The following is a 12,638-nucleotide window of genomic DNA, read 5'->3' as shown; positions in this document are numbered from 1 at the left end:
GCAGCTGCATTCCCCCCTATCTCTCTCTCTCTCTCTCTCTCTCTCTCTCTCTCTCTCTCTCTCTCTCTCTCTCTCTCTCTCTCTCTCTCTCTCTCCCCCTCTCTCTCTCTCTCTCTCTCTCTCTCTCTCTCCCTCTTTCTCCGCCTTTCCCTCTCCCTTTCCCTCTCTCTCTCACACAAGCAAACACATTCACTCACTCACTCTCTCTTGGGTTGATGATGCGCACCCGGCTCTGATGGTAACAGCCACTTGATTGATGATGGTCCTTTCCCAGGAATAAATAGTTAGCAGCAGTCCTCTGTGCTATTGATTTTTTTGTGTAGGTGTGTTTCTTTGTGGCCCTAAGCAGCAACACACAGGGAGCTCTGTGTGTGTGTGTGTATGTGTGTGTGTGTGTGTGTGTGTGTGTGTGTGTGTGTGTGTGTGTGTGTGTGTGTGTGTGTGTGTGTGTGTGTGTGTGCGTGTGTGTGTGCGTGTGTGTTTGTGTGCGTGTGTGTGTGTGTATGAATGTGTGTGAGTAAAAATTATGCCAGACGTCTTGACAGATAACAAATGTTACAGTTACCCTCCTTGCATTCACATGACACCTAGCTAGGACGATAGAGTATTATGGGTAGCCACTCCTGAATACTCTTGCCAGTGTGTATGATGAGATGCCCAAACGAAGGCAGGAAGAAAAGGTGTACATCCTCATGCTTGTTCTCATCCCCGATGCTCTGATGCAGTTGGGTGTGGAAGGGAAAGAAGAGCTTCGCCCTGTTCCGTATTGATCTGAGAGAAGTGATTAATGTGACTAATGTCAGGGTGAAGACTGATAGCACTGCATCTGCAGTAAGAAACAGAACCCTCATATTTCCACAACTTACATATTTTTCTCACATCATGACTTCCTCTCTCTTAATATATTTCCTTCTCTCATTTCTTGTTCTCATTCTCTCTTAATTCCACTTCTTCATTTTTCATCATTCCTCACAGAACAGGAAAACCATATCATGATGCATACTGTTGTAAAACATACAAAAATGCTATTTATGTTTGCTAAATTGGTGCCTAAACAAGTTTTACATACAAAGAGCTACGTGTAAACATCATGCAATCCAATAATCTGGTATTATTAGTGACAAAATATTCTAGAATAATCTCTGAAATGTATTGTGACATATTTTATTCAATATCAATAAATCAATATTGTATTGTTACCTTAACCAGTCCTTTCTCTCACATTCCTTCTATCATTCTATCATGATTTCTTTTTCTCCCCCTGTCACATTCCCAGCTTATTTCTTATTTTTCTCTTTGTTCAGGTGGACCTGCACTTTTTAAAGGTTCTGGCTGGCATTGCCACCCAGGGAGCCATCTCTAAAGAGACGCACAAGTCTTATTATGTCACCAGCTTTAAACTGGAAGTCAGTACCAATGGTGAGGACTGGATGGTTTACCGCCACGGCAAGAACCCCAAGGTAGGAGCCCACAAGTTACATAAAATAAACTAGAAAGTAATGTGAGAATGTGAGGATATTTGTTGTTATCTTGTTGGTGCATTGGTTATCATTGTATTTGAAGTGCTGGTCGGAAAAAAACCTGCCCAAGAAATCCAGGAAAGGGAAAAAGTCGCTACAGGTTAGTTAGGTGATAGAGTTCATTCCTTGGCCTGATGGTACCCTATTCTGAGGCAGAGTGGAGAAACTGGAGAGGGTAAGTAACTAGCAAACATTCCCAAAGGACTCGGTTTCCCACAAGTCTCCTGCACTCAGCTTTAAATGATGGAGTGAAGAGACAGGCAGATGTGAAGGGATCAGGGAGGGGGCAGGGGACAGCACATGAGATATCGGGGGGGGGGGGTCGGTCAGGGAATCAATGGAAGGACAGGAAAAATTTTAAACTAAAGATACAGTGATTAGGCAGAAGGTAGTAAATGTACCGAATGGATGTTTAAGGAAGAGTGGACAGCAATATACTCTTGTTTTATTACCCGAGAACAAATCTGGTTGGATCTCTAACTTACTGAAGAATGTGTAAAAAGATTTCTTTTGGGTTGATGGTTTCAAGGGGAAGTGAGTGAAGAAAAAACATTAGCAACAGCTGGGAACTGGTGTTGGAGTCTTAGCTGTGGACTCCCTGCAGCTTTAATCCCTCCAGTAAATCCCTGGACACAGTGCATCACAATGTGTTTTGCTGATCCACTTTCTTTATGTGCAAAACTTTATTTAAATGTGGCATTCAGACACACACATTGTGTCCATTTCTGCAACAATTAACCTATTTTTATGTATGGGCAATTTATTCAAAAACCTGAAGTTGTATAAAGTATATTTATGTTGGCATTCTTTTGGAAGGCACAAATGGTATCAATCTATGGACAGATTGCGTCTCTGAGTGCTTTTGGGTTTGTTTGGTTTTTTTTTTTTTTTTTATCCCAAATGCTACAATTTGGATTGACATAGAAAAATGTGCCAACAATGAATATAATTCAGACTTATACTCAGTGATAGGCACATCCTCCCACGCTAGCACCAGTTCTGTAGTCGTTAATGTGATGTGTGTTGTTATGGATTGCACTCAGAGGTGCATTTTGATTTGTTAACCTTTTGCTGGAGAAAACGGAACTCTATGAGGAGGAACCGGTGTTAGACAAACATCATAACCTCAGCAGGAGAGCAGATGACCGCACAGGATGGGAGTATATAAGTGGAATGACAGGTCCTTTAGACTTAAATGGATTGGGAAACTGTCTTTGTGATTTTTGTTTATGCATTCCATAAAAAAAAATGCAAGTATAGATTATAGAACAAAAGAAAATAACAAAACGGTATATCATTGTTTTTAGACTTGATTGTTGTGAGTTTGGTGTATTTAATATCTCTCTATTAAAAATGTGATTTAAAAATTTATTTTATTCCTTTTAAAGGTTTTTTGCTATGTTTAGTGTTTTTTTTTGTGATTTCCTCTTGGTGTAGAAATTATTTGGATCAGGTTTCAGTAATGTATAAATTTACATTTAATATTTTAATGACACGAAATTAAACTGAATTTCAACATTTGTGGTAAGTATCGAGCTTAACACAGCTATGTATCTTAGTGCATATTCTGACTAAAATTGAAATTCTAAGGATAAACTATGAAATGACTCTGACAACTATAGCAGTGTTCTACTGTTATCATACCATCTGTTTTGTGTGCGTGTATGTGTGTGTGTGTGTGTGTGTGTGTGTGTGTGTGTGTGTGTGTGTTTGTGTGTCATATTGAAAGTGTGGTATCAGCATTGCCATGCTTAATGGCCCCTCTGGTTGCCACCATCTCTGTGGCAGTTCAACAGAGATGACCTTTCCTTCTCCCTCTCTGTCCTCGAACCAAATTACCTGCACCAGCCTCATTCAGCGCAAGCTAAATCAGCTCTGATAAGAGCTCTCTCTCTCTCACACACACACACACACACACACACACGCACGCATGCACGCACGCACGCACACGCACACACGCACATACCTACGTGCACGCTGGTCTTTCTGCAAGTAGGATCGACAGTTTAACATGCTGAAGGGATGTGTACACTCAGGCCTGGGCAGAAGTCTTTCCTTGACACAAGCACACACATGGACACACATACACACACACACACACTCACAAGTCAATCTCGCTTGCCTTTCTCACACACGGTGGTGACCAATCACTCCCTTGCTTCTGCAAAAGAGCGAGTGCATCTGATAAACCCATCACTGAAGTGACAGGACAATTTATGTTGTTTCCACAAGTGTTACTTAGTTTCAGATCAGCGGGAAACATGTACTCTCGAGGGGTTTTAATCTCCATCCACTCAACAGGAAAAAAAAGAAAACAGTACCTAAGCCAAACATTTGTGTTTTTTCATCCATATTTGATTTACAGTTGAGCCTTGCTTCCTCCTCACAGCCCCTCAACACCCCGTGTGACATCCTTTTCAAATTCCACGCTTGTTCTGGATCATTATGTGGGTCTGGTGGATGCGTTTTGGGGCTTATTACTGCTTTTAGGACAAGATGTACAAAGCATATGCTATGTGTGTTAATACTGAGCGCTCCTGAGGCGGCGCAGCACACAGAGGCGGGACACCAACGACAGTTCATGGCTGTGATGAAGACAGTAGTCGTGCAGCTCAGTCTGTCTCTTAACGTGTTTTACATTCGGACAGAGTGCATCGATTATGCAAGGCTACAGCCCTTCCCCAAGACATCCCTCTTGCCTGGTTTTCTGCTTTTTGTGACTTTAGTGTTTGGCACACAGAGAACAGAGTGCTATTCAGCAGACATGACAACTGGAAGTGATGAGGAAGGATCAGTTCTGCAAGCAGAAAATGAACTTCCTGAGTATAGGTATCATTTCCACTGTCAGCAGCTTTTGTTGTATCTATAGTTTATGTTTATTGTAAAATACAGGTTTTATAGCAAAGAATATTTACAGAAGGTGCCTCAACAGTTCCTTTACTGTCAAGTCAGATGTTGGAGAGGCTCTTGCAGTATAGACACCATTCCAGTTCATTAGTTGCTTCTGCAAGACAATGGGTTTGGGAACACAAAGCAGTTTTCTTTCATTACTTTCCAATCTAAAGGGAGCTAAATATGTAGGCTGCATTTTCAGGGAGGTAAGTTATGTGTTTCCAAGATAATGACTATGCCTGTCCTTTGAACACATGCCCACTGAGGTCCCTTGTTTGTTGCCATATTTGAAGGCAGTAGCACATGTATTCCTCTCTTTGTGGACTCATTTTTTATTGGATTTATTTACAAAAGTAAACGGTGTGTCACTTAGCTATCTAACAAGCAATCATATCTGTGCTTTTAAGTAGCCCAAAGAATTCTGCCTCAAAAAATCCAATAAACAAGTAATAGTGGCTTAGCAAACATGTATAATGTCTTAAATGTTTTTTATACCCCATAAGTATTCAACAAAAAGACAAGAATTAGTAAATGTTATGGATTTTACCCTATATTTATATTGGTTTGGAGAACAGCAAGCACTGGATGGATGAGAGATGGATCTAGCAATATATTGATAAACGCATCTGTGTTTATGGTTTTGAGGAGACTAGGTTTTTAAAATCCATTGCGTAAAACTGTGATTTTGTATTGTCAAATGATTTAATTTTGAGATAATGATTGAGAAAAGTTGTGTAAGTAAAGATTGTATCACACAGATGAACAGAATCTATTAATAAAAAATTGTGTATACCTACGCTATTGTGTTGCCTTAGTCTAGACTCCTGGCTCCGAGCCACACTGAGACAGGCAATGATGGAACATCTCACCCCTCTCTCTGAAAAGTCACATGGGCCATCAGTCAGCAAGCACACTGACAACATTCAGCAGGGCCACAGAGACGCACGTTGGCAGTGGAGAGAAGCCAAGGCCAGTGATCCAGGGCCAATGTGGAGCTGGAATGGGATGAGTTTTTGTGAAAGCCATAAAGAGAGACAGGAGACAACAGATGGATGGGGATAGAGACAAAACAGAAGAGTAAGACAGAGAGTAAGAGAAGAGGGATTGTGTGCATGTGAGAGGAAAGACAAGAGAGACAACCTGGGAAGAAGCAGGCACTGATAAAGTCTTCTGTATACAAACAACATCAAATCACTTTCAGTGTTTGCTTCTCATTTCTCGCCATCTTTCCTTCTCTCTTACTGAGTCATTGCTGGCTTTAAGCCAGCTGGAACCAGTCCTTTCTGTCAATGTCTTCATCTGAAATGCAGAGGTGTGGGAGAGAGTCGACGAGAGAAGGCCATGATGACAGAGCGGGAAGGAGAGAGTAAGAGAGACGTGAGATAGAGTAATATAGAGTAATTGCTGGAGCAGAGAAATGAGGGCTGACTGCATTTCCCAATGGTGCTATCATTTAAAAGGGAAACAGTGCGGCTGCATGCCAATGCAAAGGCAGCAAAGGAGGCAGGCAGTAAAGAAGGTAGCATTCTTCTTCTTACTGGTGTTGTAATTCCCCTTCTGGACTCTATATGTCTCCTCTTCTATAGCTGAATAAGAAAAAGGGGGTGAATAAGACATTTGATGAGGGCACTCAGGTGCTGACTGCATTAGACATGAATGTAAAGGTTAAAATGGAGTCTTCCTCTGGGTAACTGCCATCCCCGCTGTTTCATATGATGAGTTTAGATACTTAGTGTGTCTTTGCTTGTCCCGTCCTTCACATACCTCAAGTGGCTTTCACTATAAGTCCTTCTTTTTGCCTTTATTCAATTTCAAAATTAATCCCTCAATAGCATACACAGTCCTTTTGTCGTCCTACGCTTTCTGTTTTTTGTTTTTTTTCCCCATTTCACTTCTCTTCACTAGGCTTTATTTTTCCTTCATATTTTTCTCTCAGTTGTTGTTTGCTTTGATGGGGAGGGATGCTTAAAATTGAGCGTTTCTCTATTCACTAGACCATTTACAGTTATGAAATGATGACAGACAGCTCTCTCTCATTCTCTCTCTCTCTCTCTCTCTCTCTCTCTCTCTCTCTCTTTCTCTCTCTCTCTCTCTCTTTCTCTTTTGCTCTCTCCCACACACACACACCCTCTTCATCTCTAGGCAGGGGGTCTTTACTATTTCAACCATTCCACAGTGCCACCAGACACAGTCTAAATAATTCAGGCTGGAATTTTTGCATCTCACCTCAAATATTCTTCAATAGATCCTATAATCTGAGCACTAGAGACCACACACACTCAAACACACAGTCCTGCTCATGCCCTGGTATATGTGTTTAGTCACTGTCAGCCACCGATTCCCCAAAGAAGGTGAACTAGTGAACTATCAGCCCTTCACTGTTCTCTGAGGAGCTATCTGAGGATTCAGGGGAAAAACCTGGCAGACTTCCGTTTTCAATTATTCACACAGCTGTTTACCTCCACCCACACTTGCTGGCATGTCCATCTGTCTGAGTAGAGTTAGGCCCTTTATATCTACACACATAATTATCTACATTTTTGATGACTGCTTTAGTAAAAAAAAAAAAGAAAGATGCGTCTCGAACGTTGTCTACACGCATCCTAATCTCTTCAGTTCTTTTAACTGTTCTGGTTCATTTTTTTGCAACTATTTTTAGGGAAATTAGAGTATCTTATGTGGTGGATTCAAAATGCTGCTCACACAAATGTTTTTTTTTTTTTTTTTTTGTGGCTTTAGAATCCTGTGAGTTATTTTTCTTGTCTCTGTAAATCTCCTGCCGGCTCTGCAGAGTCATGTACTGTAAATCAGCGTAAAGGTGGCACTGCAGTCAGTCGTCTTTAATGAGATCGGCTCAGCACAATCCTACACAGCTGTAAAACCTGCACTGCACAGAGGCAGTGCAAGTGGAAGAGAGGAAAACACAAAGAGATGGAGGAGGGGAAACGATGAATGTCTGCCTTTCATTAAAAAAAGAAAATGGAAAATGCCCCTCAGCCAGTACCACATTTCAGCTCTAATATGTAATTGTAGTGTGTGTGTGTGTGTGTGTGTGTGTGTGTGTGTGTGTGTGTGTGTGTGTGTGTGTGTACTCAGTGAGTTCTGTGCATATACTAGCAGCAGCATTAGCAGTAGTGCTTGTGGCTTAGCTCTCAACACCACTTCTGTTCCCCTCTCTGCTGTGGATTATACTTAGACCTGTAGGCCTACACATCTACAGCACAGTCCCTTTAGTCTCCTAAAATTCCACTTAAGGAATGAATCATACAGTAAGGTTCTCTTTGTCTTAAAGAGACAAATATAAAAGTAATATTTGAAATATCTTAAATTATGGTATAGTCCTGAAAAAAATCTGCTTACATATATACTCATGGCTATATTCAGAGATGCAACTCATATTGATACATAGTGTGTCTGAATTTCCACAATAAGTTTTTAGCATTAATTGCATGGTGCTAGGAGCAAACTAAGAATCATTGAGGAAAAAAAACAACAGGTGGCAACAAATACATATTCCTTCCTTTTGTTTTAAACCCATTCACTGGTTTTCACTGTTGCACTAAATGTGTTCAGAGACACGACTAGAAAACTCTCTCAAATTATAATCCATGGCAAAACTTTGATTCTGGTATCAAGCTAACTGGTTATTAACTCTGCGGGTGAATGTGACCACAGTCTGAACAAAACAAAAAACATGCTGGCTAAATGATATAACACTACACTAAACCCTAATATATCATGTATATACCATCTATATATGCTCTAAGATACATGCAAATAAGTAGGCTGTCCTGCATTATTATGTTGATGATAACTTAAAAAAAACACTAGGATCTGTTTTTCACTTTCTTTGAAGTTACTACTACTACTTATTATTATATCTTATAAAATAATTTCTGCAGGACTGGTAGGAATACCGGATGTGCAGTGCATGTTAATGCACTGTTGCAATTTAGCTGAAGCCTTCGAATGTCACAGTGATGTGCTGCAGCCATTTGTTAAAGCAGCGGTGCTTATGCACAGCAAGTGTGTGAGTGACAGCTACTGCAGAGCCTGTTCTGTATGAAAGAGAGATAAAGACAGATAGAAGGGGTAGGGTGCATGTGGCAAACTCAAACGGAGCCACATTGAGTAGGAAGCGAACAAGAGAGATCGTGGGAAAGGGAGAGAAAGAAAGAAAGGGAGACTGATAGGGTGAAGAGAGAGAATGGAAGAGTGAGTAATAGATGAAGAGAGAATGAGAGAGTGATGGTGGCCTTGGATCAGTAGATGGCGGGCAGCTCATGGCAGGGCTTGACAGCCACTCTCCTGTTTCAGGATGTGGGAGTCTGTCACTACTGGCACCTGTGTGTCTTTCAATGCAGCACCAGTCAGGGGCCAAGCTAGTGCAAGGGGGGTAGTGGCAGGTGTGTGTAAGAAAAAACAAACAAACATGTAATATGTGTTTGTGTGTGTGGGTGTATGAATTGCAGAAAAATGTGTAAGCCTATCAGGAACACTAGCTTAACTGAAGACAGATGCATTCCAGGCCATCAGAGCAAATTTCACTGAGTAAATTGTATTTAAATTTTATAAATAATATATGATGTACAGTGTAATGTTTAAGTTGTTTACTTTTTTGACTAGCAGTACACCCAGGTTAAAAAACACACACAAACACACACAAGCTTTTATTTATTATCCCCTTCACTCAGGTCAGCAGATGGTGACGTTAAACTAAAAACAAACAAAAGCAGAGATTTTCAGTTTGCTCTGTGCTAATCCTGCTTAGTGACACCTTTGCTTAGCTCATAATTGCATATACACTTAACCCCCTGTTCAGTGAAAAAAGAAAATGAACAAAAACTGAAATATCACAGGCATGAAGATTACATCAGCCACCATCCTTTTGCTGTTTCACCAAAACTACACAATCCTGTCTTAGACTCCCACTAAGGCACACCCGACCTGCCACACCTATATGTTTTTAAGTCTTTTGAAATGTGTTTTATTATTATTATTTATTTATTTTTTGCCAAAAGCATTAAAATGTAAATATTTGTTCCAGTTTGTTCCAGTTATCAAAGTCATTTCTGTTACATGGACCTCAAATGCTATTCTATTAAGCAATCTAGTGTACCCATGTAATGAGTCTCTATAGTGATAATAAAGCCCTTTGAGATTTGGTTCAACTGAGAGTTCATGGTGACTAATACTTGAATCCTGGTTCCATAAAGCAAACCAAAAACTAGTATTGGCAGTAAATAAATAAATAATACATAGAAAACAAAGCAAATATTATGTGGTTTATACAATATGAACACAGTAGAGCAGTTCTGATACTGCTCACTCTGTCTGTGCTGGTATAAATCTGCAGTCTCATTAATATTTGACTGCATTCCGATATTAAATCTTTAATGTAATTAAAACTCGAATGCAATTTTTAAATTTGACATTCTTACCATCTATAGAACCTGAGGGAAATCATAGCTCTTTGGTCTCATTTTAACCATTTTCCCCCTTTGGGCTCTGCTAATAATTGGACTTCCCAATCCTGTTATACACTTTTACTGCTTTTCAGTTATTTTTTGGGTTTTTTTTTTTGTTCTATATCAGTGGTTAATTTCTAAGTCACTAAGTTTCTTACATTTAGCTGGACTTGGATTCCAAAGATCCCATTTTATAGCAGGGCTGATTGTGTAAGCTGTATGCAGCTCTTGGTTTATGTTCTGTATGAGCAGAAATTGGATGATATTTTATCAACAACTGTTTGTGTTTGCCTGTGCTCAGGCCTGAAGGTGCCCTTTACTTTATGTTTCTCAAAATATATCTCTAAAACTCAAGAGTAAACAGTGTGCGATAAGTGTATTGTTTTTTTGTTTGTGTGTTCTTTAAACTAAGCAGGGTGTGTGTGACTGGAATGTGGGAAATAGTTTTCTCTCATACTTTTGAGGTGATTTATTACATGTCATTTGCCCTTGGTCCATATACATGTACACACCATGCTGTGATGAAGCACTTCACATATAGTCGGGGAGAAAGGTCACACATAAATGAACTTATTAAAGAAGCATAATTTTTGCTGTGCTTGTGTGGGTTTCCTGTTTCTGACAGCTTCTCATTGTTGCGGTCTGGGAGAAGTTTTTCTCACAGTGCATCTGAGATTGTGTGTGTGTGTGTGTGTGTGTGTGTGTGTGTGTGTGTGTGTGTGTGTGTGTGTGTGTGTGCGTGTGTGTTTCTCTCTCACACGTGTGTGCGTGTGTGTTTTTCTCTCACACATGCTTGGGCATGTGTGAGAGAGTCAGGGGAAAAGAAGGATATGATGTAGTGTACTGTATACAAACATCAAATCTGAAGCAGCCACTGTGCATCATTCTGTAATGTGTGGTGTGTGCACAACAGTCTCTTTCCCTTTTTTTTTGCTTTGACTCTTTCATCTCCATATCTGACTTCCTTGCTCTCCATCTCTCTCATTTCCTCACTCTTGCTGTCTTTAATGCATTTTAACAAACCATCTACCCAGTGATTAATGACCAAAAGCATTTGGTTCTGTTCCTTCTCTTTCATTTAATGATGTATTGGGAGTTTGTGCCAAATGTTGACTAGGAAAATCACCTCACATCTCGCTTTTCCTCCACCACCGCCTTCAGTCGGTTTGCCATTTCACCCTGCTTCCTTTGCGTCCTACACAAACACACTAAGGTCTGACTCGGGCCGGTCCCAGGCCATCTGGCTGCAGAGTCATTGGATCCCGAGGTGGGTCGTGTCCTTAGGGTCCGGCTTTTCTGTGTGTGCAACGAAGCAGAACTTACACTGGTCTGGTTCTTCTCATCTTTCTCCCTCCTCTCTCCTGAGACCAGCCAGAGACTGGCACATACACACAGAAACAACGGAGTGAGAGAGGGAGAGGAAGATATGCTATCTGAACTTGTCATCTTGTCTCCTCTCACCACCCCTGGACCTACTGGTTTAAACACATGACTTTGGTCAATAAGAGCCAACTTATTTAGGAAGTGTAGTTGAACCTGTAGAGAAGAATTGTAATTTTAATAATTATAATTATACAGTACAATAGAAATAATAAACTGTTATATGCAAAACAGGAAGAATGACCAAATAAAGTATACATTTAAAGAAATTGTGTGTATAGACTGTGTTTTTGTGAGCCTGTGTGGCTTTGTTACTATATCGTATGCTCAACATGGTGCCTGTGTCAAAATGTACTCATTCGTCCATATGCACAGAATAAACACTTATTTATGTGTAAGCCATAGCTGCATGTGCAGGGGTGTGGAAGTGGGTGTCTGTTTGTCCAGCAATTAACAAGATGATCTTTCCTGGCCACAGTAAAGACCTGCTGATTGCATGTTTGTTTACAGTGTGTATGATTGTGTGTGTGTGTTTATTTGAGTTACTGACATTGCATTGCAACCGGGGCATATTTTTGTACTTTGCTAATCTGCTCTTCTCTGTTTTGTCTATGTAGATTTTCCATGCCAACACGGACCCCTCTGAAGTGGTCCTGAACCGGATCCCTCAGCCCGTCCTGGCTCGATTCGTCCGAATCAGACCGCAGACTTGGAAGAACGGCATTGCTTTGCGCTTTGAGCTCTATGGTTGTCAAATCACAGGTGTGTATATAGTCTCCGTGCATCAGCACAACACTGCTGGTATTGTCATGATTTATCCTCTGTAACTTATATCCCAGTTTGTAGAACTATTTCTCTCAGCAATGAACACACAGCTCACTCCTCTCTTCAGCATCATCTCTAAACCAAGCAGCTTCTGGTGTACAATAGATGATGACTATCATTCCAGACGTCACCATTGTCCCTGTCACCTGAACTCAGCACTGTATTTATCTGCTCTATTCAGGCCGTGTAATTGAGTTTGGCTATTTATGGAGATGTGGAGATTAGAGCACCCTAATTCTGTTTGTTTCCCCTGACACAGACGTGAGCTGGGCTGTGTTTTTTTTTTTTTTTTTGAGCTGATGCTATCACAAATTTCCATCACACTAAATCATTATAGCGTTAAGCAATGATTCGCTCCTATTTATATCGACAGTAAGCAGGACAAATGCGCTTTTAGGGATGGGGCCTTTTTCAACACTGACACAAATGACACATAAACATAGAACTCACTACCATATTAGACCCTGCTCTGGTCTTGCAGGGGCCCATGCTTGCGGGCACATAGCCGAGAATGGCTTGCTTTTAGTTGGCAGAGGAAGTGCCCTCACTGCCT

At 40.7% G+C, this 12,638-nt stretch overlaps 1 protein-coding gene across 2 annotated transcripts in view; it reads left to right on the top strand.

Annotated features, from left to right (window-relative positions):
• Positions 1 to 12,638, top strand: part of nrp2b (neuropilin 2b) — a 68,470-nt gene that overhangs the window by 30,179 nt on the left and 25,653 nt on the right. For both annotated transcript variants that reach the window (XM_083538000.1, XM_083538001.1), the window contains exons 7-8: positions 1,305 to 1,460; positions 11,878 to 12,022. In XM_083538000.1, coding sequence (XP_083394126.1) covers positions 1,305 to 1,460; positions 11,878 to 12,022 — 301 coding nt within the window. The remainder of the gene's footprint in view (positions 1 to 1,304; positions 1,461 to 11,877; positions 12,023 to 12,638) is intronic.

This window comes from Silurus aristotelis, assembly GCF_946808225.1.
Source record: "Silurus aristotelis genome assembly, chromosome: 3".
NCBI classification, from domain to species: Eukaryota; Metazoa; Chordata; class Actinopteri; order Siluriformes; family Siluridae; genus Silurus; species Silurus aristotelis.
The sequence above is the reverse complement of the archived record's forward strand: the minus strand, read 5'-3'. Positions and strand labels throughout refer to the sequence as shown.